Raw genomic sequence first — 26,082 nt, 5'->3', positions numbered from 1 at the left:
AACTAGTTATATAAGTAAGGTAAAGGTAAAAGGGATGCAGGTGGCGCTGTGGTCTAAACCACTGAGCCTCTTGGCCTTGCCGATCAGAAGGTCGGCAGTTCGAATCTGTGTGACGGGGTGAGCTCCCGTTGCTCTGTCCCAGCTTCTACCAACCTAGCAGTTAAAAGCATACCAGTGCAAGTGGACAAATAGGTACTGTTGTGGTAGGAAGGTAAACGGTGTTTCTGTGCATTCTGGCTTCTGTCACTGTGTTCTGTTGCACCAGATGCGGTTTAGTCATGTTGGCCACATGACCCGGAAAGCTGTCTGTGGACAAATGCCAACTCCCTCGACCTGAAAAGCAAGATGAGCATTGCACCCCCATAGTCACTTTTGACTGGACTTAGCTGTCCAGAGGTTCTTTCCCTTTACGTATAAGTAGGTCACGACTAAGGCACTGATCACATGAGAAAGGGGAGCTCGGTGGCAAAGCAGACTCTTTCCATGCAAAAGGTCACAGGGTCAACTATCAAAAATCTCCGCGTAGGACTGTGTAGGCCCCCATCTAAAACTGCAAAGAGCCACTGCCAGTCCTGAGCTAGATTAGTACACTTCCATCTTGGGTCCCCAGATGTTGTTGGACTACAACACCCATCATTCCCAGCCCGCTTAGAAAACGTTCAGAGATTACAGGAGTTGTAGTCCAACACCATCTGGGGACCCAAGGCTGAAGAATGCCCCGTCACCTGTGTGCTCCTAGCACCCGCTTCATATATGGATAGGACAGGTATGGACACTGGGCAAGGGGGTGGGATACACGTGGAAGAGCCATAGCTCAGTTACAGAGAAAGTTCATTTCTCAGTGGTAGAGGATCTGCTTTGCATGCAAAAGATCTCAGGTTCACTCTCCAGGTAGGGATGGGAGATCCACTGCCAGTCAAACTTGGCCCGCCACAGGTCCCAATTTGGCCTACGGGGCCAAACCCCACCCACTCATTTCTGATGTCAGGTGTGGGGCAGGTAGAAAAGCAGCTGGATCAGCTGCAGACCTGTGTATTTCTGAGGTTTGAGGGCTCATAACACCTGATTGGCTCTCTAAACACTCATGCTCATTGGCTACATTCAAATGAAGGAAAGCTACTGTATATCAGCCTAAGCAAGTTGTGCTTCCTTTTTCTGGTTATTTGGCTATAACTTTTGATAGAATATAGATAATTGAACAAACTTTGTTGCATCACATTCTTCATTAATTTATCTTTCCATTGATATATAATTTTATGGTATTACTCCAAAAAAGTAGGGTTATGAGTCATCAAACCTCAGAAATACACTTTTTCCAAAAGGTTTCCACAATTTTGGCCACTAGTGTAGTTGTAAAGTAAGTGCAGTTACAGTAAGTGTCACTACTGGCGCTAGTGATAACAGAGCTATCCAGCTCTTTGGGGACTATAGTTACCATCATCCCTGACAACTGGCTCTGCTAGCTAGGGATGATGGGATTTGTAGTCTAAAAAAAGAGCTGGAGACCCAAGTTTGGGAAATTATGGTATAAGACATACCAAATGTGTTATTCAGCAACCTCAGAGTGTGTGTCTGTTCCTTCTTACATAGCACCAATGATAGAACATTACACACCCCAATGGTGAGGAAAGCTTTGAAGCACGCTAGACCAATAGGCCCTCTTTTTCTGCACCTTTGGGATTCCACCTTTCCTTTATCCTAGCATTCCCTTCCTTCCAATCTTCTGTCCCATTCAAATATGGAAGTTGTCACCTGATGTTGGCATTATAAACATGCATGTGTGAACCAACCCACATGTGTGAAAACAGGGAGACGTGAAGAGACGAATCATCTAGACAACATGAAATCACAGAACCAACTCTCACCCGTGGCAAACCTATAACCAATTTTGAAGTGGTATAAACCTCTGAAAAGAACTAGAAGAGATGCTTTAGGCATGAAGTTTCATTTTATTTATTTATTTTTAAAAAATATCCTGCCTTTTCTCAAAAATACCTCAAGATAGATAATAACCATATATTTAAAAAATATCCTGCCTTTTCTCAAAAATACTTCAAGATAGATAATAACCATACATTAAAAACTTTACCATAAGAAATAAAAAGCAGAAGTTAAAACAATAATCAAAACATATCCAGCAAAAAAGTTTCAAATGCTTCCAGTAAATTTGAAACACTTAATCAAAAGCTTTATTGAAAAGGTGAGTGGGCTTGACTAGCAGAGGAGATGTGCTCTTGAACGTAGGGCTGCCAACTTTTGTTCTGGCAGGGCTTCTTTGCTTTCAGCAGCTGAACAACAAGCAGAAATTTAGCAAGTGACACTTTCACAGCATCAGCAAGCTTCTCCTGGCAGGAAGAGCATTGCCTGCAAATATGTTTGCTTGGCACAGAGCTGTTAAAGTCACAGGAGCCCTACTAAAGGCGGGAGTGGGGGAAAGGGCTGCCTTGCATGTGGCCCTCACGGCCTTTTTGAGGCAGCCCTCTGCAACATTTGACAGCCCCAGCCCTCATGCTGCCTTCCCAAAGCTGGGTAAGTGAGCCACTGGGCTTTGGGAAGGAGGTGGGAGGGCTAAGAGGGGCATCAAATGTTGACTTGGCTCCTCTTGCCACCTTGCATGACAAGGCCGTGTGTTGCCCATGGGTTCTGTGTCAAAGTACACTTGGTATGAAAAGCTGGACCACCCTGCTGTAGATCATATCCCAGCTTCATTACTAGGGTGGAGTGGGGCGGCACACCATTATTGCTCTGCATGTTGGGCTGGCATAGCTTTGACTCCAAAGGAAATTGTTATAGCTAATAATGGCAGATCTACACACTCTGACTGCTTGGCTAAAAGACTGATTTAGCTCCATACAAATGAAGGGCAGACACGCCACAGACACACACACACACAAACACACTTTTAAGCATCTATTTAAAGAGGTTTGGGCCTGGGTAAACAAGTTTAAGAGATGTATATAAACATTTGTGTGATGTCCACTTTGACCCAGCATGCTAGAAGAAGCCAGCACAAGAGTTCCCACTAGCCAGCGGTGCCGAGTTTGTTAAGTTGTGGGTGAACATATCAGACGACACAGCGATTCTTCAAACAGCTCTTGTTTATTCACAGGCCAGAACAGAACTGAACTGAAGGGTTCAGCCAGCCTGCTTATATAGAGCTCCACTAGAACGCAACAGTAACCATTTTCTGTAACTATCCAATCACTGAACGTCACTTTTGATCCCTTATTTGCATATGTGGACCTGAACTATCTACCGTATCCCCCTGCTGGCCCAGGGTGAGAACTTCAGTACATAACACCGTTGGGGGCAGGGCATTGCACATGCATGACATAACACATGCGACACCTCCTCAAAAAACCAACCAGGTCGACTTGCCCTGCCACCCCCTGCCTACTGTCAGACGCCTAATCTTTGCGAAAGGGACGTGTGGGGCCAGACTGACTCTGAAATCAGGCCCTGGTGGTTGTCCGTTCTGAATTCCTATACGGAGACTTAACAGGAAAGCTCTAGCTTGAAGATAAGTGATAAGCAAGGAGGGAAAATATTATTGTTCTACGTGACTCATATGTGCCCCCCAAATGTACAATCCCCTTGAAGAGACTCCCACTCCTTTTTCAGCACCTAGCGTGCCTCACTTTCCCACAACTGTTTATTTTTACAGAAAACAAATCAGCCAAGGTCTGAGTCTCTTCAGTAAGATCAACTGTAGTCTGAATTGTTGTGAAATGCAAGCCTTATTTCCTATTCGGTGATCAGCGGAGAGTTAGGAAACACTGAGGAAGTGTTTCTCCCATTCCCAATCCATTCAGTGGTGCTTAGTTTTTCAGGCGTGTTAATTGCTATGGGCAAATTTAGGGGCAGGGGGAAATAGCTGGCCATCATTCTGACTGCTGCATTCAATATATTTGTTGTTCCGTTGCACACACAAATAAGTCAGGGGATTTATATTCCCAGTTTTCCATCACATCCCATTACAGCACTGCGTGCCGAGTTCCATTGTGACATTAAGAGAATACGAATAGAATATATATTTCATTTATGCCGCTGATTCCATCCTGTTCCATAATGAGCACCAGAAGACAGGAAGAAGGCGAGCGGCACCCTTCCCCAACAAGCAGTTATTATTATTGCTGAAGCATAAACTGGAATATATACCATACATTTAAGCATTATTGTGCCACTTTTAACAGTTACGGCTTCTCCCAAAGAATCTTGGGGACCGTAGTTTGTTAAGGCTGCTAAGAGCTGTTACGAGACCCCTCACAGAACTACAATTCCCGGAACCCTTAACAAACTACAATGCCCAGGATTTGGGGTGGGGTGGGGTGAGAGCCATAACTGCTTAAATGGCATAAGCGAGTTTTAAACGTATGGCATGGATGTGACCTCAAATAAAGCGGCAATAAAAGAATACAGTAAAATTGTTGTGCTACAGTTATTTCTCTTTCAGAATTCTAACGTGGGGGCAAAGCTTTTCCTCCCGCCAATGCACTTTGCCTCTTACGTGTCCCCAATATATTTTCTCCTGACGCTCTTCCTATGCTGTTCCATCACTTGATCAGTTGCACAACTTGGGCTAGACGAGTCATGAAGGGTTGCATGAAAACAGAAATGGAAAAGAAGTGAGAGACAGTCAGAAATGAAAGAAGGAGGAAATCAAATATTAAAAGGGGCGGGTGGAAGGAAAGCAGGAAGCATCCCAAAGCTAGAAAACAGGTTAAGAAACAGGGAGCCCAACATAGGAGTACAACTGCATTATTTGACTTAAAATCTCCCAAAGTCCCAAAGTCCCAGGCATACTCAGTTATGCCTCCTGTTTCAATAGCAGCAACACAAGGCATGTTTCCTGCAATGGCAGAGGACCTCTCTGTGTCAAGTATTCCACAGCAATGCCATAGAAACCCAATAGCGGTCATTTCTTCAAAGCAGCAGCACAAAAATGTAGGATGCCAAAGTGAAAGGAAGAACTGAAAATATTTTCTTTTTCATCTACAGACATTTGTTGCAAGGAGTCAGCTATACAGCTGCAAATAAAACGTTGTGTGTGTGTTGTAAAGTGCATTATGCAAATGTGACACTAGATGGCGATGGTGAGCTCTGGCAAATTCAATACAAAATTTGCACCATAAGAGGTGGAGAAATTTAGGAGCCAGGAATAGATTATTGAAGTCTAGCAGGGGGAAATATTCATAGATGATGTTCCTGGGTGACATTCCCACAGCAGCAGTAAAAGCAGGAGGAATTTGGGGAAGGTTCGCTTTCGCTGTCCTTTCAACCACAGATGTGATTCCACAGACACAATCCCACAAGCAACAGGTCTTCCCTCGTGGGGTTCCATAAGCTTCCCACCTTCCAGGAAGCAGAAACTTTATCCACAGTGTTTCCAAATCTGTCTGCTTCAGAGGCCAAGGTCAGTCCTGACATCTTTCATCACAGCGAGTTGATTTAAATTTCTGCTAAATATCCCGTCCCTTCAGCTGGCCAATATTTGGAAAGCATGAAATTGTGCAGTGTAAATGGAAAACCACTTGACCTTTGTAAGGGGTTGGGGTCTTGTCCCAGGCAGCTTCCAGCCACAGACTGTGCTGCAGGAATCATTTGTCACTTAGGCAGAGGCCAGGCATTAGATCTGCTAATCTCCTTCAGATTTAAGAGGCTCTGCGCTGCCAGGACTTCTCTGCCAAAAAGATAACTTTACAATCCTGATAATAAGGCACTCAGCTATACTTAAATGTTGGCTGCCTGAGTTTGTATGAAAATATCTATTCTGACAGGCTTAATAATAATAATAATAATAATAATAATAATAATTAATAATAATAATGGAAGCTGTTTTTGCTGTCCTTTCAGATAAAGAAAAACAGAGGCCAAATACTTTTACCCAAAGGTGCCTGGGTGCTACTGCCAATATGACAATAGAAGCAGTGGGAAAGAGACCAAGCAGATCTCCCAAAGGATATGGTTCCCACCCCCCTGCAGTAATAAGCAGCTGCATTGTAAAGTAAACATTAAATATATACTTGACTCATTTATGATACTCAAAGGTAGGGGAGTATAAATGGGCCTGGACAAATGCTCCAGTTCTGGCATTGGACAGCAAAGTTTTCTTTTAAAAAAAGTTAATTTCAAGTAGGGACATAGGAAGCTTTCTTAAACTGAGTCAAAAACCATTGGTCCATCCAGCTCAGTATTGTCTACACTGACAGGCAGCTCTTCTCCAGGCAGGAGTCTTTTCTAAACCTGTCTGGAGTTGCCAGGGATTGACTGCTGACACCTTCTGCATGCAAAGCAGTTGTTCTACCGATGAGCTATAGCTTTCCTCCCATGCATTCATATAGCCTGTTCAAGAAGTCAGGTGTTCCAAAATGATGGCGCTCTGTGAGATTGCCTTGCTGACATCTGGAGCTTTCAGGCAAGGCTGGGCTTCCTATTTACTCCACTGTGGGGGCAGCACCAGCATGCCCTCCAAATTTTACACATTACTTGGGAAGACAGGTGTAGAAATGAAAAATCATGGGAGACGAGAGAGGCAGGTGTAGCTAGGCGTCTGTCAGGGCGGGCCCTGAGAGCCTATTTTATTGAATATTGCAAGCATTGCCACAGGTGGGCCTGTGGCTGATTGGTTGATACATACACACAGAAACTTGTGATTGGTTAACATAAGTACTAAGGCGGGAATTACATGTGAGAGGTGGGGATTACATGTGATCATTTATCACTGATACATTAAAGGCTGAGAATCAGAGCTAGAACTAGACAGGCATGAAGCCTCCTAATTGAATTATAACTAGAGATTAATATGGCACAAACAATATAACAATCAGGTTCTATAGTTATGGTCAGCTAGGCATGGAGAGCAAGTACAGTTTGTTTTCCATGAGTTTAGGATGTCTGTTACTAATGATTGATCATAGCATGTAACAATGTAATCAGGTTCTGTAGTTGTGGTCAGCTAGGCGTGAAGAGCAGGTTCGTACAGTGTGTGCAAAAGCAGGGAAAAACCTACGAGCAAGACTTCTCAGAAAGCAAGAGAAAAGAGGAGCAAGGCTTCCCCAAAATGGAGCAGTTTTGTGCAGAAAGAGACTAACAGTTATGTGCAGAAAGAAGACTTCCCTTTATCTCCCCCTTTCTTTTCTTGTTTGCGAGGCATTCTGGGTAAATAAGGCAAAAATATTTCAGGATTAGTGGTGTGCCAACAAATGCCCAAAATAAGTTCGCCAGGGTCGATGGGACAAAAATATTTCGGGATACGTGGTTTGCCAACGCATGCCCAAAATAAATCCGTCCAGGATCGATGGGACAAGAATACTTCGGGATACGTGGTTTGCCAACGCATGCCCAAAATAAATCCGTCCACATCTCACCTTAGGTTTACTGTTGGTGTTGCCATTTCGCAAAGTAGGCAGCAAGGAGTTTATTAGGTGGTTGAGGGGGAGAGAGAAGCCGAGAGAAAAGGCTTATGAGGCCAGGAACGCATTGAAGGAAGCAACATAACAAAATTAAGATGCATATAATGACAAGGGCATATTGAAAGAGATTACGAAGCCAAGTAAGATTAGGTAGCCAAGCAGTAAGCCACTGGGTGAAAGAATCCCAGAGGCCAGAAAACCAACGTCTTGTTTAATGTGGTGTGTAAGATTTTGCAATCCATAATGATTCACATCCATAATGATGAAGCATCAGCAAATAGTGATAGCAGAACGATTTTGTAAAAGTCCATAGTGAAATTCACTCTGTTCTTTATTCAAAAGGTGAAGAGCTTCCGAAGTAAAATTCAGGGCTTTTCCTGCAGAATAAGCTGAAGAATTAATGTTCACACGATTCCGTACAGCCAATCCAGGGACTCCTAAGAGAGAAACAACTAAAGAGATATATTCAGACCTACTGAGAAAAGAGACAAAAGCATCACAATCATTAGTCAATTCCACATTTCGGGCATTTTTTGGAAGGTCTAGCCTTGTTGGCAGCGCCATCCTTGCTAGCCCCCCCCCCCCCGTCAGGGGCTCCAGTGTACTGGAAGAAGCAAAGATCACCAGTGTTGAAGCAATGATTCTTCAACATCAACTTTGTTGGACTGGCCATGTTGTGCAGATGCCTGATTATTGTCTTCCAAAGCAACTCCTCTACTCTGAACTTAAAAATGGAAAACGTAATGCTGGTGGTCAACAAAAGAGGTTTAAAGACTGTCACAAGGCAAATCTAAAATAATGCAGTATAAACACCAACAATTGGGAAACACTTGCCTGCGAGTGCTCCAATTGGAGAACAGCCTTTACCAAAGGTGTAATGGGCTTTGAAGACACTTGAACTCAGGACACAAGGGAGAAATGTGCTAGGAGGAAGGCACACTTGGCAAATCCACACCGTCATCAACTCCCGCCCGGAAACCAATGCCCCCACTGTGGAAGGACGTGTGGATCCAGAATTGGCCTCCACAGTCACTTACGGACTCATTGTTAAAACTGTGCTTCTCGAAGACAATCTTATTCGGCTATGAGAGATTGCAGAAGAAGAAGAGGAAGACCCTCTAAATGTCCTGATTTTCCAAGGATAGCCCCATAATTATGAAAGCCACTCTGGCTTCTGATTTGATCCCAGAATCTCCCTATTTTCCTCTCCAGTGCTGCTGCCGCCGAGCTCAGGGAGGAGCCGGCACTTGTTCTGAGTGTGAGAGCATCCCGTTGCCTCTCAATGGCCGCTGCTGCCAGCCTCCTCCCTTGGGCAGCTCATAGCGGCTGCTGGAGAGCAGCCCATGTGACGCACTGGCTCTGAGGGGCAGGCATTGGGCAGGGCTGCCCTGGGTGGGAAGAAAGGGGGAGCAGAGTACAAGTCTTGATTTTTTCTCTTTTACAAATGCTTTGTGCGCCCATGTCTAATCTTGCCCCTTTCTAAAATTTATTTGTGTGTGCTTTTCGTTTTGTAAACGTACCAAAGAATACAATACAGCTGTACCTTGGTTCTCAATGGAATCTGTTCCGAAAACGTTTGAAAACCAAGGCGTGGCTTCTGATTGGCTGCAGGAGCTTCCTGCACTCAGTCAGAAGCTGCGTCGGATGTTCAGGTTCCAAAGAAACCATTCGCGCTTCTGGGTTTGCGGCGTTCGGGAGCCAAAACGTTCAAGTCGCAAGGTGTTCGGCAACCAAGGTACGACTTTACAATCTAATCCAATCCAATCCAATCTAGATTAAGGGGTTTTCTCAGGGCACTGGAGAGAGTGTGTGCTGTGTCCCGTTGGTGTAGTTGTGCTGGCACTTGCCCTTCTTCTGCTTTGCGAGGGGCAGATGGGGGGTTGAGGAGGATCAGTCTGGCAGGAAATGAGAAATGTCCCTATTTTCATGGGAGAAATGTCTGAGGGTATGCGCCATGTGTCCAGTGAGGATTTGCATGTGATCTCACTGAAGTGAATGTGGAAGTTTTTGCTGTGCGCGTGAGTCAGATCCTCCCTTGTGTGCAAGGAGCTGCTGGGAGGGAGCAGTGATGTCCTGCCTTAGGGCAGGTTCCTTGACTTCTTCAGCCACAGCGGCTCTTCCGGCCAGACTTTGTATTCTCCTATAAATATGCTGCGAGCCACAAGAAGTTAAAGGAATGTGCAGGCCCATTAGGCAACATGAAAAGCAGGTTAATAACTGATGGAGAGGGGAGGGAAGAGCATGAAAGTGTTTGGCGCCTTCTTTCCTCCAGGTCGTTTCAAAATTACAACCAGCTGTTCCGTACATTTGACACTAATAACAAAACAGTAAGGCATTTCCAACAGGGGAAGTACCCATCAAATATACAGGGAAACAATATCTATGATTCAATTTGTGGCGGCATGGTGAACGGAGATCATTTAAGAGGCACCTTTGAGACCTCAGGCAACACAGGTGAAGTTCACAAGAGCTGGAGAAGAGTGAAGAGGTTAGCAATTATTAAGGGGGGGAAATGTCAGGAGGATCCGAGAAATTGCAAACCACCAAACCTTGATTTCTAGGGTGGGTAAATTAATAGAATTAATGGTGTTGTGTACTGAGTTGAATAGGATCCAAAATGCAGCAGTCTGATTGGTCCTAGAACAGTAGGATTCAGAATGCAGCAGTCTGATTGGTCCTAGAACAATAGGATCCAGAATGCAGCAGTCTGATTGGTCCGCAGGAGCCACCCAATCCAGCTTCAGGTGGAAGTGAATCCGCAACCTGATTGGCCTACAGGAGAATCCCGGAATTAGCCAATCACATGGGGCCCATTGTGTAAATAATGTATATAAAGCAGACAGTTTGGGGAAACTTCCATTTCCTTGCTACTATGAGCTGAATAAAGGGCATGAAATCCACACTCAACTCCGAGTATATTTCAAATAGCAACTAGGGCAACAGACTGCACAAATCCACTTTACTTGTGCAAATCTAAAGTTCTGGCCTGGCAAAATATACCTTCCACAGAACAGCAGCCATTCAGAGGCAACTGTAATCAAGAACGAAAGGAACAAATGGTTTTGAGATGACTGAGCCAGATGCATTGGATGAAGTGGCCTGTAGACGACGGGTCTGTGGCATACTGAATTTGTCAGCCTTTTAAAGTGCTATAGGACGCTTTCGTTGTTTTTGAAATGCAGGTACACTATCAAGGAGGCACCATCCGGAGATCTGGATCACAGGAAGCCATGATGAACAGGGCAAATAGGGATAATTGATGGTGCCTCCTGTTGGGCTCTAGCCTAAAATGCCTGCAGACAGCAACCAATCAGGGGGTCCGCAGTGGTAGGCAGCCATTGAAATTCAAGATGAAACTCTGGTTCAGGACAGGGCCCAAATATGCATTAACTTCCTGTCTTATTGCACAGGAAGTTAAAGTAAGCAAACAGAAGTGAGCAGGTTGCAATGTTCATGTTTACATGAACGTATTCATGTTTACAGAGCTTAGAAAGTGTTCTTGGGCATTCCTGGGCAAGGCCATGGAGTTAAAGCCAGCAACCTTGCATGTGAGTCACTCTGCCCTCAGCCTGGCCTTCTCCTTCCCTTCTCTTGTCACTTTAACCTGATCCCTAATCAGTTCGGAGAGCACCAGGAACATTTGATTTTCTCTGCACCCTCCCAGCTGAATGTTCTCATTCCATAATGATGCAACACCGTCTCAGTTTCTGATGGGTGTTCCATAAAACACAATAATGCTTTCTGAAAGGGAGCCAAGAGCCAGCAGGACTGTTTGTGATGATGTTGGGGTTCTTTAAGCTGCTGCTTCTTTTTTAAAAAAATGAAATGACATTTACAGCCTTTTGTTCCACTTCTTTAGATTCCAATGACTTAATTGTAGGTTACCTAATTCTGTTAAGTAGAAGTGATTCACTCTCTCTGTGGGTCAGGTGATGAAGAAGAGCCTGCGGACATTTTTGGGCGCCTGTTTTGTAAATATTTGAAGATATATGCTCAGCAGTAGCTGGTAAGGCAGTGGTTCTCAACCTTCCTAATGCCGCGACCCTTTAATACAGTTCCTCATGTTGTGATGACCCCCAACCATAAAATTATTTTTGTTGCTACTTCATAACTGTAATTTTGCTAATGTTATGAATCGTAATGTAAATATCTAATATGCAGGCTGTATTTTCACTGTTACAAATTGAACATAATTAAAGCATAGTGATTAATCGCAAAAACAATATGTAAATATATAGTCTGAAATATTTATTTCTAATTACAAATAAATGAAATTTTGTCTTGAAGCATGATGTAGCATGGGTAACAGTCTTAATATAACAACAGTAAACTACATTGCTACATTTTGCAACAGTATGCGTAATGATTTTACATTTACCCAGTAATTATAATCCATGAAGTGTCATTTTACCTCCAATACTGCTGCTTTCTACACAGTAGCTGCTCTCTACACGTGTGACTAGTCCGGATAAGTACATTATGGCGCCAACCCTGTCACATACACCTGTATTTGTAACGGGTGTATGTGAGGAGGTTGGCATAATGATGCCATCACGCCGGATACTCGCATGTGGGCGGATCTGAATGTAGGCGGACTCGCCTGGAGACGGATAGAGGAGCGGTGTCTCAGTTCCTAAGACCATCGGAAATATGTGTTTTACGATGGTCTTACACAGAGGTTGGCAACCTAAGGCCCATAGACTGGATACGGCCCATGGCCGGTTCCGTTGATTGTACCAAGAAAAAAGCACACCAAGAACTCAGACCAATGTGAGTTTCAACAGTGGGAGTGGTCCCTACTTGCAAATCAATAGTCAATAGTAACAAAAATTAATCCATTCAAAAGTGTGTATTCTGACAAGGATTACAAATTCAAATAGAGATAACAAACTCAAACACATAAAGATATGTATAACACAATAATTCATTATAGAATTAGAGATAAGAGTTTATGAGTAGAGATAAGTTTATGTTAGTCCATAGTCAGATTCGACATGGAGGTCTTCAAAGGTCTTAGTTTCAATCATAGAGCAGAAGTCAGAAGTCAATTATGGATTAGAAACCAGGACAGGGCCCTGTTTCGATGTATTCACCTTCATCAGCTGGAAGTATCAAATATTACATGAAAATACATTTAAATTCTAAATTATCATAAATTATAAAACAGTATTATATAACATTTGGTTCCTTACCTAATTTTTAAAGGGTCGTGTAAGTTTAAAGACTTTTGGATATCCTGTTATTTTCTACGTTTCTCAGGGATAACAACTGAAAATAAGCAATATTAATAATTACATGTGTTGAATCAAATTAAAAACTCTAAGGCAGCAAATAATCATATGATTCCTCACCTACGTGTGGGTAGATCAACGTGTATCTTGAGCTTTTCTGTGCGTTTTCAATTTGGAAGTGAGCCTATCACCTTTTATATGCACTTAAAGGAGTAGGGACGCGGGTGGCGCTGTGAGCTAAAGCCTCAGCGCCTAGGGCTTGCCGATCGAAAGGTCGGCGGTTCGAATCCCCGCGGCGGGGTGCGCTCCCGCTGCTCGGTCCCAGCGCCTGCCAACCTAGCAGTTCGAAAGCACCCCCGGGGGCAAGTAGATAAATAGGTACCGCTTACCAGCGGGAAGGTAAACGGCGTTCCGTGTGTGGCTCTGGCTCGCCAGAGCAGCGTTGTCACGCTGGCCACGTGACCCGGAAGTGTCTCCGGACAGCGCTGGCCCCCGGCCAATAGATGTGAGATGGGCGCACAAACCCCAGAGTCTGGCAAGACTGGCCCGTTCGGGCAGGGGTACCTTTACCTTTACCTAAAGGAGTAGATAAGATCCCCTAGATCAGTGTTTCCCAACCAGTGTTCCGCGGCACACTAGTGTGCCGCGAGATGTTGCCTGGTGTGCCGCGGGAAAAATTAAAAAATTTGAAAGATATTTTTTTTTAAGTCAAATTTTCGATTGGGGCGCCATCACTAGATGACCCCTGGGGTTCCCTCCCTCCCTCCCGCTCTGCGCCTCCCTCCTCCTCCTCCTCCGGGGAGGCCCTTCCTGGCTCTCGGCCAAGGCTTGGCGGCTGCCACTCACTCACTCGCTCGCCCACCCGTCCCTCCATCCCTGCACCCGGCCTCTCCCCCTCCGTCCCCGGCGCGGGGGCTGCCAGGATCCGTAGTCCCCTCGCCCTTGGGCTCCACGCCCGCGCGGGGTGCGCGAACTACGTTTCCCAGCGTGGCCCGGTGGGCTGGGCGTTTTGTTTGAAGCGCTCTTCTCCCGGCCATGGAATGAGCGCAGGGGCGGCGTCCGGGCGGGCAGGGGCTCTTCCGCGCAGACCCCGCGCAGCCTGCCTGCGCCCCCATGGAGATCGGGCGGCAGGATGGAGCCCGGGGATCCCCGCGGAGGCGGAGCGGCGGAGGCTGCCCCCCAGGTAGGGCTGCGTCGGGGGGGGGGGGTTTATTTTTGCAATGCTGCATCCGCGCCGGAGGGGACGCATCGGACCGCGGGGAGACCCCTTGGCGGGCGTGCAAGGCAATGCATGCGTGCAGGCGTTGCATGGAGTGCAGTGCAATGCAATGGCAACGCGGCGCCCTGCATGCATGCATGCAACTTCCACCGGCGCTCCGGACTTGGCAGGTGAGGGGGGTCCCCAGTGGGCGGCAGAGAGAGCCAGGAGGGCGAAGGGGAGCAGCGCTGCTCCCCGAGCCGAGCCCGGGGGGAAACTTCGGCGTCGTTGCGCCGGGTGTTGGAAGTGGAGGCTGCCGGGGGCCCCTCACCTGCAAAACCTGGTCGCCTCTCATATATTTTGTGCATTGCATTCATCGCCCGCTTTCTCCTCCAAGGAGCTCCCGGGGGCGCGCGTGGTTCTCCCCGTGTTATCCTCGCAACAACAGCCCTGCGAGGTGGGTCAGGCGAGTGGCCCAAGGGAGCACCCAGGGATTGTCCTGGCCAGGTGGGGTGATTTGAACCCTGCTCTCTGCCCGGTCTTCGTCCTCATTTAGCCCCCACATGTGCATGACTGTGCATGACTGAGGTTTCCCCCCCTCGTCTTGGCTATGGTGTGAGTCTGTGCTGTTAATTAATGGGGTTCTGCCTTCGGAGAAGATGAGCCAGCCCTCAAGGAGGTGATTATGTAATTTGCTAGCAATTCATGTCCCTCCCGGCGTGACGCTGCGCGCTGACGTCACGGGGCTGTAATGGTGGTGTGCCTCGAGATTTTTTTCATGAAACAAGTGTGCCTTTGCCCAAAAAAGGTTGGGAAACACTGCCCTAGATCTTCTTAAAGGCATAGAGTTCTAAAGTTCAGAGGACAGCTGCAGTTTAATTTGAGGTCTTAAAGAAATGATGTATAATCCTGATAGCTATTCAGACCCATGGGGTCATGGTCTTAAGTAAATGGATGTACCGGGCTTCCTGTTGTAAGAACAGTCTATTGATATGTCTCTGATTGAATGGGTCTACTCTAGGTTTCCAGATAATGAAAAATACAAAATCATCTTCCTGCGAGTGCTCCAATTGGAGAACAGCCTTTACCAAAGGAGTCATGGGCTTTGAAGACACTCAAACTCAGGATGAAAGGGAGAAATGAGCTAAGAGGAAGGCACGCTTGGCAAACCCTCACCGTGATCAACTCCCATATATCCTCATTGTGGATCCAGAATTGGCCTCCACAGTCACCTACAGACACATCATTATGACCGTGCTCATGGAAGACAATTGGCTGCGAGTGATCACTAAAGAAGAAGGGTGTGGACCTGATGTTCATCCTCTGGTAGACCTGGTATCCAGACAATATCTTTCCACTCACTACTAAAACTCCGTTATTTCCCTTGCTCCCTTCATACTTACAAGCTATTAATTAATTGCTTTGTTGCTGCAGTCAACTTCACATACTCTCCCTGCTGTTAAAGGCACAAGAGCTCTGCCCAGAAAAAGAGCTGGCATTCCTCCTTTAAGACCAGGAGGAGAATGGGTCCCAGACCCCACTTGGAAACCATAACGTACAACAGCTCTTTGCCCAACTTCACACTCACCATGGAAAGAAAATGGACAATGAAGTGATGGTAATAATTAGCACAATGTGGGTGAGGTCTTTAGGTAGCTCACAAACCAACAGCACCACCAAGTTAACATAACATTGTCAGAATGGCTGTAGGTAATATTATATTGCAATTCCAGAAGGATTTGTGACACATTGTGTGTCATTGGAAAAGACATTCCATAAAATGTGATCTCAGATAAAAACATCTTTCTACTTTGAATGCTCAAAAATGATGGATGCTTGTCATTTTGCCTCCTGGGCAGAGTTGCATTAAGTACTTTAACATAAGGTAAAGACCAGTTATAAATGCTCTTACACCTCAGGACAGAGAGGATTAACTTTAGTTATTTTATGCGGTCACAGTGCCTCCTACTGCTTTTGACAGCAAAATGTGAGCAGATTTTGATACAAGGGTCAGTCAAAAAGGAGTTGTTTGAATTCTCATGATGTTTTAGAAAAATTAAAACAGCTTTTGCAAGCCAAGCCCATAGCTGAAAATTTCCTGGACACAGCCGGAATACGACAGTGTCCGGACGAAAATCGCTGAAATTTCCATTATTAATTTTTTTGAATTTTGCCATTCAACAACTTTTGTGTCTGGGTTTTCACTTTTTGAAATCTTAGGCAGTTCTGAGATATGCAGTATTTATTTTATTTGTATACCGCCCTATACCCATGGTTCAGAACATAACATTACAGTAGGAAAAAACACATTAATAATAATAATAATAATAATAATAATAATAATAATAATAATAATAATAATAATAAATTAAATAAGACATTCCACCGAATGTGCAGCCATCAGGTGTAGTTCCACTCCCGTCTCCGTCCATTTCCTTCTACAAGGGGAGGGAATGGCTGGAAAACCTTCCAAGAAAGTCCAGCATTTCGAAGGACAGACCTAGAGAACATTATGCTTCTCATACTGAGTTTTTTGAAGCCGAAGGAGATGCGCTTGAACGTCAGTCTAATATCCAGAGATGCCTTTGAAGAAGATGCTGCACTTTCTCAGTGCCGGATTTATGTATAAGGTAAACAAGCTATAGCTCAGGGCCCCACTCTCTTGGGGGCCCCAAAAAAATTTAAAGGGGAAAAAAGTGGATGTACATTTCCAAAACATAAGATAAAAAACAAATAAAATAAAACCTACATACAGCAAATGGCTTTAGATACCTATTAGGTTCATAAATTACCATCTAGCATATCTTCAACACAAAAAACAGCGACAATTTGTTGTTGACAAAGGACAGCTGGACATATAAAGGGCCCCATTACCTTCCAGAGCTTAGGGCCTCATCAAACCTAAATCCGGCCCTCACCCTCCCTTAACGAGCCTATAAATGACAGGCTCGGTGGTCGCTCCGTTTGAAACCCCGGCTTGCTCCTCCGGAGCTAAATCGGACGGCGGGGCAGAACCGCTTGCAGCCGAGCGGTGGCAGCAGCGAGCCAGATAGTGGGGCGGGGTTTCCCCTCTAGCCGCACCGAGCGCTGCGTCCTCCGTGGCGGCGAGAAGCACTTCCGTTTCCGGGCCGCTCCTTCGCTCCGCGGAATTGTGACGGGGCTTTTGCAAGCGCTGAGCGAGCGAGCCAAGGAGCCGGCTATGGTGCTGCTGGAGAGCGAGCAGGTGCCGTGGCCTCGCGTTTTCCTGGGTCCCTTGAGTTGGGGGTCGCGGGCCGGGTAGGCAGAGGCGGGGCGGGTCCACCCACCCGTTTTCTGTGCTTGGCCGCCTCAGGGGGGACGGGGGGGGGGCGGCATGGCAGTTCCTGAACGTGGCGGTGCCTCTCGTGAGGATTCCGGTGCAGAGATCCTGGCTCGCTTAATGAAGCCCCGAGTTGCGTCACCCTCGCTTAGTTCAACCAAGATCCATTCATTTCTCAGGCGTATCGCCCCTGGTTTCTTAAACGAAGACCAGCCAGGATTCCCACCTTTTGGGGACTGGGGGGGGGGGAGGGAGGGATTTATCAGCCCTGATAAATTGCTGCTTTGTGAAGGTGGGGATAGAGACCCAAAAATTCAGGCATTGCAATCGGATGGCGTCACTGGAAACTGCAATAAGGAAATAAAGAAAACAAGGGTTGTTTCCCAGCTCTTGATTGTGTTAAGAATTCCATAAACGTCATTCATCCGCGATTGTTCTTAATCGGAAAACGGGTTTCTCGTTTGCAGTTTCTGACGGAGCTTACAAGATTGTTTCAAAAATGTAGGAGCACAGGCAGCGTCTATATCACGCTAAAGAAATGTAAGTATTATGTTAACTATTTCAGCAGTTGTGAATGGTGGATATGCCAGTACTTTGTTTTTCAATATCGCCCCTAAAAAAAAAAAAGCGTCATGACGTGAGCCAGTTTGTACTGCAGTTATTAGCATAAATGAAGTAATGCTGAAATGGGCATGTATGAGAACTGAAAAATGTGTGGTTAGTCAGAGAAAACCCTTATCTGTAGCTCTCAGCTTCTTTAATACATGCTTTATTTTTGCTAGATTGAGGAAATTCTAAATGCGGGAGTGGGAGGTGCAGAGCAGTGAGTACACTGTCACATCCTAGGTCCTGCCAACTCAGAAGGGAGGGAGCAGGTGGCACAGCTGATCAGGCCCCTAACACAGATTCAAAGTCTCCAGTGCCCTATCCAAAACAACCTGTTCTGAGCTTTTGTAGAATGCCCTCAGCAGGAAAAGTGCCTGCAGAAGTGCCCTGTAGTTTGGGCATCCACTACAGTAGAGCTCCCACCCTAAGTCCAGGTCTCTGCCAGCCAAGTCTACAAAGAAGCAACCACACTTTTACTCTATAGCCTGCTCTATCCCAGAGTTAGGAGCAGAGAACCGTAGATGGGGGTATAAAATTGATGAGATCCTCTTTTAGCACAGTACAGTGGTACCTCGGGTTAAGAACTTAATTCGTTCTGGAGGTCCGTTCTTAACCTGAAACTGTTCTTCACCTGAAGCACCACTTTAGCTAATGGGGCCTCTCGCTGCCGCCATGCCGCCAGAGCATGATTTCTGTTCTCATCCTGAAGTAAAGTTCTTAACCTGAGGTATTATTTCTGGGTTAGTGGAGTCTGTAACCTGAAGCGTATGTAACCCATGGTACCACTGTAAATACAAAACCTCAACTCGCAGCTGTTTGCACATTGGAGCCCCAAAGCAAAGCCAAATAAAATCTTTAAAGACTTTTAGGGAAAAAACCATTCTGGTCTGAGCAACCATATTGGGGGGGAGGTACCCAAGAAAGAACTAAGGGGTTGCTGTGGAGTCATTGGAAGAATTAATGTGGCAGTAGCAATCTTTTTGAGCAGTCCGTTGCTGCCACTTCTGAGCTGATTCCTACCCTCCACTCCATGCCTGAATCATTAAAAACTAGGCCATACCTTCCCTTATTCTTCAGTTTGCTTTTAAGCCAGATATTTGAGGGATTCTTAGTGGGATTGGGGGATGAGATGACTGTTTGTTTGCATCTAACCTATTGTTTCTCAGCTTCCACATTCAGAATTCTCCTAATCTTCAACACAAACTTCAAAGCTGTAAAAGTACAAACCTGCATTTCAGCGTTCTTTTGCCACCGTTGGATGTTGTATATGTATATATGTTTAATGCTTCTGTTTAATATAGATGATGGTCGGACAAGACCCATCCCACGAAAGGGCCATATTGAGGGCTTTGAACCTGTAGACAACAAATGTCTTCTTAGAGCAACAGATGGGAAGAAAAAGATAAGCACAGTGGTAGGTACTAAATAGGCTTCACTCAGTTGGGTCCAAACATGACTGAAGATAAATGGAAATTTCTTTTTAGTGTGGGCAAGAAATTACTTGCTAATTGTCACAAATTAGATTTTGTTTAATCAACCTTATTTTAAGTGTTTACATGTAGATTCAGTATGTTCATCCTAGAGACTATATGGTTCCACTGTCATAAGGATTAAAGTGCAATTCCTAAAGATCTTAATTCCATTGGCAAGGCGAGTCACAAAATTAGCAATTGGTAGAGTCCTTTGTTGCTAGGTTACTTGGAAACAAAAGAACAGCAGCAAAACACAATAAATAGGAATGCCATTTGCTTGCAACATTGATTAGTGCAATTCTTTCCAAGGCACTGCATACATAATAAGCAAAAGAGAATTTAGCCAATGGCAGTTTTAAATTTGAGACTTGCTTTAAAAAGTCATTTGGGAAGTCTTTTTTTCAGTTCCATAACCTTTCAAGTTGCTATCTGAAGCTCTTTGAGAAGCAATTGTCCCCGTTTCCCCAAAGCTCAATTCATGGCATTAAACCACAAAGATTCTCTAACCCTTATCAGACTATAATTTGATTTATTCAGCTGAAAGCAGTGGTCACTGGGACTAGTTCTTGAAGAGGTTGTTGACATTTTATCTTGTAATTTTTAAAATAACATATGACTATTTTTTTATAGGTGAGTTCAAAGGAAGTCAACAAATTCCAGATGGTAAGTGTATACCAGATTCATTTCCATTTCAGAACATTTTATGGATTAACTTCAAATTACAAAATCAATAAATGAAGTGCGGCATTCTGAGAAAGATGGGCACTTCTAACTACAATATTTTAATTCTGCAAATGAATTGCTACTGTTTGTAATCCTATGGAATTTGAATGCATTCTCTGAAATGTTTTGATTGTTTTGGTTGCAGGCTTATTCAAATTTGCTCAGAGCTAACATGGACGGTTTAAAGAAAAAAGACAAGAAAAGCAAAAATAAGAAAAGCAAAGCAACACAGTGACAATACAGAATGTTTCTACCCCTACAGTGGATCTGAATTCTAGCATGTAAACAGTTTTTTCTTTATGTTGTTACTTAACTTTTGACCTTACTTCTGGTGGATAGCCAGAATCTAGACATCTTAAATTGAAAACACTCTTTGGATTGTGATATGTGGGATAGAACCACAATACATATATTGTAGATGCTGTTGGATTTTGTATCTGCTCTGAGTTGTTGTTGGGCTGAGTGGTTGGTTGTTGGGGAGAACCCATCTTTTGGGTGAAATAGTACAAAAATAAAGGATTAATATTTGAAATCATCTTATACTGAAACTTTCTGTCTGTCTTTAAGACTGATCAAATGAGGCCTAGTGTACAACAAAAGTTGCAATAGAAATGAAACTAGATAAAAATTTGCTTTGGTGTTTCTCTTATTAACAGCTTCAAGGTTTTTTATGATTGGAGTTAAGTTGGAGGTCAACACCTTTGTGAGCCACAAGAATTTGACAAGAAATTGTGCTGCAATCTGCGTTGAAAACTTGACTTTAAATAGTTTATGACTCCTGTTCTAAATCACTTTTAGTATGCTTGTGTTTAACATCCTTTTTCAGTATTTGTACTGCAGTGACAGATACTTTTGCATTGACAGAACTCCTGTGCAGCATGATACAAGGCAATTAAGTTAAATTTATTTTGCTGCTTAATTGTGGTGTGGCAAGTAAGATTTAGATTGTGCATTGCTGGAACGATCTTCAGGTAATAATGGTAGAATATTAACTCTAGCCAGTGCTGCTAGCTTCTTGAAGAACAATGAATCCAAATTTAAGATGCATCAATGACTTAAAGGTAAAGGGACCCCTGACCATTAAATCCAGTTGTGACCGACTCTGGGGTTGCGGCGCTCATCTCGCTTTATTGGCCGAGGGAGCCGGCGTACAGCTTCCGGGTCATGTGGCCAGCATGACTAAGCTGCTTATGGCGAACCAGAGCAGCGCACGGAAACGCCGTTTACCTTCCCGCTGGAGCGGTTAAGGAACAGTAAAACTTTCTTCCTTCAATTAGATGAAACTATTAGCAGGAGTCATTCTTAAGAACATGTACCTATTTCAAGAGAGGCTGTACTGAACTATCCTTGTATAAAGTACATTCCATTACAGTCAGTATTACGGGTTTCTAATTGTGCTTAAACATAGGTTGGATGTGTACAGGAAACACAATAGGAAACCTACATTGTATTTGAGACTTCTGGATTTAAAATGGATGAACTTGGGTCACAGTTGTTAGTATGACTCCTCTCAGCAAGCTAGAACTAGATTGCTTAGCAGTCCTTATGGTGTCAATTGGGCAGCTAACCGGCAGTCCTCCAGATGTTGGATTCCAAACCTCATGGCCAACCTCATAGGGATACTCTAAATGTTACCTTGTCAGCCCTGATCTATCCCCAATGAATACTCCCATTTACAGCAGCGGATTTTTGGCAAAATTGGAACTTGTGGCCTCTGCTGCTTGCTCTCTGCAGTAATTGAGGGCCACTCTCTTCACCCTTCAAGTTCAGGGCCAGCAGTAGTGGCAAGTAGAAAGCAATTTAGATCCTAATAAGGGGGAGGGTTTTCTGCCACTATAGATTGCAGCCATGTGCTTGTGATGAATGAGAAGACTCCTTCAGACAAGGAAGGGGGGTTGTTGAGATTCTAGGGCTTGGTGCTATGGATACTAAAACTCTTGTTTAAGTCACTAGTTGAATCTTCCACCCACTGCTTTGCTTGAAACAATGACAGCAGTACAGCAAGATAATCAAACAGGACTTTATAAAAAAAGGCTACTGTACAATACATTCTAGAAAGATTTACAGCTTTAAAGGAGGTAAAGGAAGTATGGCACAGGAGCTAAATCCTTAATACTTCAAAAGTTGTCCCGACACAGTCCCTGTAAGAAGTGTGCGCAAAACATTTCTTCACATTAGCGTGATTGGAAGCATGTATTGGTTCCAAGTAGTATTCCAGTTCATTCTCTTTGAACATTCAGTACTAAAATATAATTTTGTAATAGTCATCTCTGTAGGTGTAGAGGATAAGCACAGGCACTCTGCAAGAAAGAAAAAGGCAGAACATTTAAAGTATTACTCCCAGTCATTTAGAATATTCAATAGCTTGGATAATCCGCTCTTATAAGAGAAAGTAGACACCTTAATTTCACAGGCTGACAAACACTCTATTCCTTCAAATACTGACCGCAGGGTATTGAATGAATTATGTTCATATACAGCAGCCACTCTTATGGATGAAGGTTCTACGCTGCACTTTTATTTCCTTCCTGTCAAATCATCATACTGGCATTGGGTATAAGGGAAGAGGAAGTCCTGATGCTAATGTGATGACTTTGTTGGGATAAAGTCCAATGGTTTAACAAGCCAAGCAACTGTTGCTTGTTGTAAACCAGGATTCCTGGTTCACACAAAACAGTAAGCTGAGATTTTTTGAAGCCACAAGTAAACTGCAGAAGTCCTCTTTCTGGTCCTGTGGCAGGGAGGAATAGGAGTGGACCCTGTGAACTGAATGAGCCTTTATCTGACTATCCCTATCAGTGTGGCGTATTGCCTGACCCTTAATGAAATTTGCAAAATGACTTGTAGGTTTCCATATGAGAATTCCACGCCATCTAATCATGCTTACAAGTATGCTTACCTTTTTTTCATTTTAATATTGTGGATTTCATCGCAAATTAGTTCAATGTATCTTTGTTTCGGCAATCGTGACATCAGCTGTTTGACAGTTGAATAGAAGGTTTGTTCATCTGCATCACACTGAGAAGAGGAAATAGTAATTAACTGGCAAATATTTTATTGTGGAGTAGGAATGGTGTGTAATACACTGAGCACCTAATATGTTGGTATGATAGTGTGCGCTGTGTTGAGAATGTCAGCTTGATTGTTGATATTAGCTCTTCCCGCAGTGTAGTGTATATAAAAGTCCAGGTCTGTTTTGACAGGAAACTTGGAAAGGGGGAGATTGGGTTGTGGGGACAGTTATACATAACCTTTCTGTAGATGTTTGGCTCTAAGTGGGCATAAATTCTACAGAGGGAAATATTGCTTTCCTTGCTGTACCTGACAAGTGGGAATTTCAAGCCTATTTAAGTTAGCATGGGCTTTCATTAAGAATTAGACAGTCATAGTTTTTTTTTACCTCTAATGATAAAAAGTGCATTATAGATTCCTTCGGCAGATCCACCTGCAGGAAAAACAAAAATTAAATCAATGTAAGTATGTAATATGTATGAAAAGCAAGTAGCATTTGAGTTAATCCACTTTGAACTTCTCAAATCTTTCATCTAAATTTGAAATTCTAAAGACTGCATGGCCTTGGAAATAAAATTAAATTGGAAAGGGGAAATGGGAATAATAACTTGAACACTTTGTTCCTCTGTTTCCCCCTAAATTTATTTATTGCATTTATATCTCATCTTTTTCTCCCAAGGAGCTCAAGGTGGCATACATTTAATTTCCACAACCAAGTTACTTACTGCTAAAATTTCAACTTCACTTTTCTGTTGCAGAGTAGCAATGCAGGTCTGGAGTTTGGTTTGTACCTGGAAATCACATGTGGTTTTAAAGATGCACATACAGACAAAGCGGATGATTCCTTTTCATATCAAAACAAAAACAAGCAATTCTGTTGAGCTGTATACAGTCGTACCTCTACTTACGTATCCCTCTGGATACAGAATCTTCGGGTTACAGCCATGGCAAACCCGGAATTGTATACTTCCTTGTTTCACCGTGCGCATGCGCAGAAGCACTGAAATGCGTCGTGTGTGTGCAGAAGCACACCTCTATTTACGTAATTTTTGGGGTGTGAACAGACCCCTGGAACGAATTAAGTTTGTATCCGGAGGGTCCACTGTACTCTCAAGCCAAGACTCTCTCACTGAACTGTGCTACATTTTACAGTGTTTTCACAGAAGCATCAAAATGAAAATCCACATGTATATCAAACGTCCAACAGCCAGGTGTGCAGGGGGTTTAACTGCATATGCACTTGCACATCCACCCACACAATGCATTCTACAAATTAGATTGTTTAAAGTGTTCAAAGGGCAGGGTATAAATCCTTAAAATAAAAATAGCTCCCCCTTGTGTGCAAATATTATTGACCCTGTCCTGAAAAAGCCTTCCAAACAACTCCATTCACTAGGATGGTGAGCGGCAATGTGAATTGCACACGTCTCATAATCATGGATATTTTGAGGCACATATGCCTCTATATTATTCAAAACAATTTAAAAGCAAAGAAGATTCAACGGACTTAAGTTGTCAGTATTGCTTCTTGATCACGTTCGCTAGTTGGAAATAATGTGAAGCACCTTGCTGGCAACCTATTTTGCAACAGAATGACCCTGAACAGAAGCCACAAACCATGATGGAGTTCAGTATGCTTAAGCCTGCTGAAATGATGGGGCTTAAGGGCTATGTATTAGAGTTGTACCTCGGAAGTCGAACGCCTTGCAAGTCGAACATTTTGGCTCCTGAACACCGCAAACCCAGAAGTGAGTGTTCTGCTTTTCCAACGTTCTTTGGAACCCAAATGTCAGACGCAGGTTCCGTGGCTTCCGATTGGCTGCTGGAGCTGTCTGCAGCCAATCGGAAAGCCATGCCTTGGTTTCCAAACTCCAACGGACTTCCGGAACGGATTCCGTTCGACTTCTGAGGTACGACTGTAGTTTGAAGCTAAGCATTTTAAGACAACTAGCAGCCTGGCAGGCAAGGTTTCGTGTGGCAAGTTTCAGCCATGTGCATTTGCGTTCCATGCAGATGGTCTTGGCTTTAATCCCTGGCATCTCCAGGCAGGGCTGGGAAATGTTCATGTCTGAAACTGGAGAGGCGCTGCTAGTAAATGTAGACGAGAGATGGGGAACCTCTGCCCCTTCAGATGTTGCTGTACTCCAGCTCCTGTCAGCCCCATAGAGCATGGTCGATTGTCAAGAATTATGGGAACTGGAGTCTCATATCCTGGTGTAAGAAGTACTGAGCCTGATTGACTTGTGACGGTCTGATTTGGTGCAAGACAACTTCCGATCTTCTTTTATGTGTCCCTGACACAAACAGGCCATTTGTGGTGAGACCTCACTGCTACGGAAACATTGCGATGTAGCTACTAAAAGGAGAGCTGCATTCATGATACCTGAACTTCATAGCGCCGCCTGGCACTTGCAGACAACTTCTCTGATGGTACAATGCAGACATTTGGTACCACTACAGTTCCATGTGGCTCAGACAAACCTAAGATGATTCAAAATATTTAGTTAGAAACACCTCTTTTACACATGCATACTTAAAAGAGACAAAAAGCTATATAACAAGTCTTCATGTACTATGTCCTTGAAACAGATAGGTAGCCGTGTTGGTCTGCCATAGTCAAAATAAAAAAATTCCTTCCAGTAGCACCTTAAAGACCAACTAAGTTAGTTCTTGGTATGAGCTTTCGTGTGCATCCTGAAGAAGTGTGCATGCACACGAAAGCTCATACCAAGAACTAACTTAGTTGGTCTTTAAGGTGCTACTGGAAGGAATTCTTTTATTATGTCCTTGAAAGCATTTTTAATGCTAGCCTGCACTGAACTATTGTAGTTTCTTGCAAAGCTGAATACACACAAACAACTAGGTTTCACTATTAGATGAGACTTCGTATCTGCCCTTCAGCAAGAGGTCCCAGGGTGGTTACAACAATTTATATATACACAATATTAAAATCAGTGAAAACAAATTGCAGTTGAAAGAGCAGGGTAGGTCCTAAAATATATATAATTTAGGGGCCAAAGAACTGCATTTTCCACGGAAGAACTTGCTAAACTATAAAACTAGTTATGTTCAATATACAATTAATGTGCAGCATCTGCTGTAATGTACATGATCTGTGCAATGAACACTA

General features: G+C 44.0%; 2 protein-coding genes and 1 long non-coding RNA gene across 3 annotated transcripts in view; 1 reads left to right on the top strand and 2 right to left on the bottom strand.

The window, feature by feature from the left end:
* Positions 1-11,671: 11,671 nt before the first annotated feature.
* On the bottom strand, positions 11,672-16,832 carry LOC309542710. The gene is made up of 3 exons (XR_014224387.1): positions 16,716-16,832; positions 12,605-12,680; positions 11,672-12,514 (listed from the first exon to the last, which is right to left on the bottom strand). It is a non-coding gene; the product is annotated as an uncharacterized lncRNA (long non-coding RNA).
* Positions 16,833-16,907: 75 nt separating this feature from the next.
* On the top strand, positions 16,908-20,475 carry SRP14 (signal recognition particle 14). The gene is made up of 5 exons (XM_082241393.1): positions 16,908-17,064; positions 17,607-17,679; positions 19,047-19,159; positions 19,848-19,880; positions 20,086-20,475. Exons 1-5 carry the CDS (start codon positions 17,041-17,043, stop codon positions 20,173-20,175), a joined length of 333 nt encoding a protein of 110 aa, XP_082097519.1. The 5' UTR covers positions 16,908-17,040; the 3' UTR covers positions 20,176-20,475.
* Positions 20,476-21,946: 1,471 nt separating this feature from the next.
* Positions 21,947-26,082, bottom strand: part of EIF2AK4 (eukaryotic translation initiation factor 2 alpha kinase 4) — a 40,851-nt gene continuing 36,715 nt past the window's right edge. Inside the window, exons 35-39 of the mRNA XM_082239253.1 lie at positions 25,336-25,433; positions 23,678-23,743; positions 23,341-23,385; positions 22,840-22,958; positions 21,947-22,240 (exon numbers count right to left, since the gene is read on the bottom strand). Coding sequence (XP_082095379.1) covers positions 22,183-22,240; positions 22,840-22,958; positions 23,341-23,385; positions 23,678-23,743; positions 25,336-25,433 — 386 coding nt within the window. The 3' untranslated portion in view covers positions 21,947-22,182. The remainder of the gene's footprint in view (positions 22,241-22,839; positions 22,959-23,340; positions 23,386-23,677; positions 23,744-25,335; positions 25,434-26,082) is intronic.

This window comes from Podarcis vaucheri (genome assembly GCF_965113315.1).
Source record: "Podarcis vaucheri genome assembly, chromosome: 1".
Classification (NCBI taxonomy): domain Eukaryota; kingdom Metazoa; phylum Chordata; class Lepidosauria; order Squamata; family Lacertidae; genus Podarcis; species Podarcis vaucheri.
This window is presented reverse-complemented; position numbering and strand designations above follow the sequence as displayed.

Bases quoted from the DNA above. Each gene is read 5' to 3' on its own strand.
- SRP14 (XM_082241393.1), top strand. From the start codon at position 17,041: ATGGTGCTGCTGGAGAGCGAGCAG. The intron at 17,680-19,046 runs GTAAGTATTATG...TGTTTAATATAG, and splicing joins CTATATCACGCTAAAGAAAT to ATGATGGTCGGACAAGACCC. The intron at 19,160-19,847 runs GTAGGTACTAAA...ATTTTTTTATAG, and splicing joins AGAAAAAGATAAGCACAGTG to GTGAGTTCAAAGGAAGTCAA.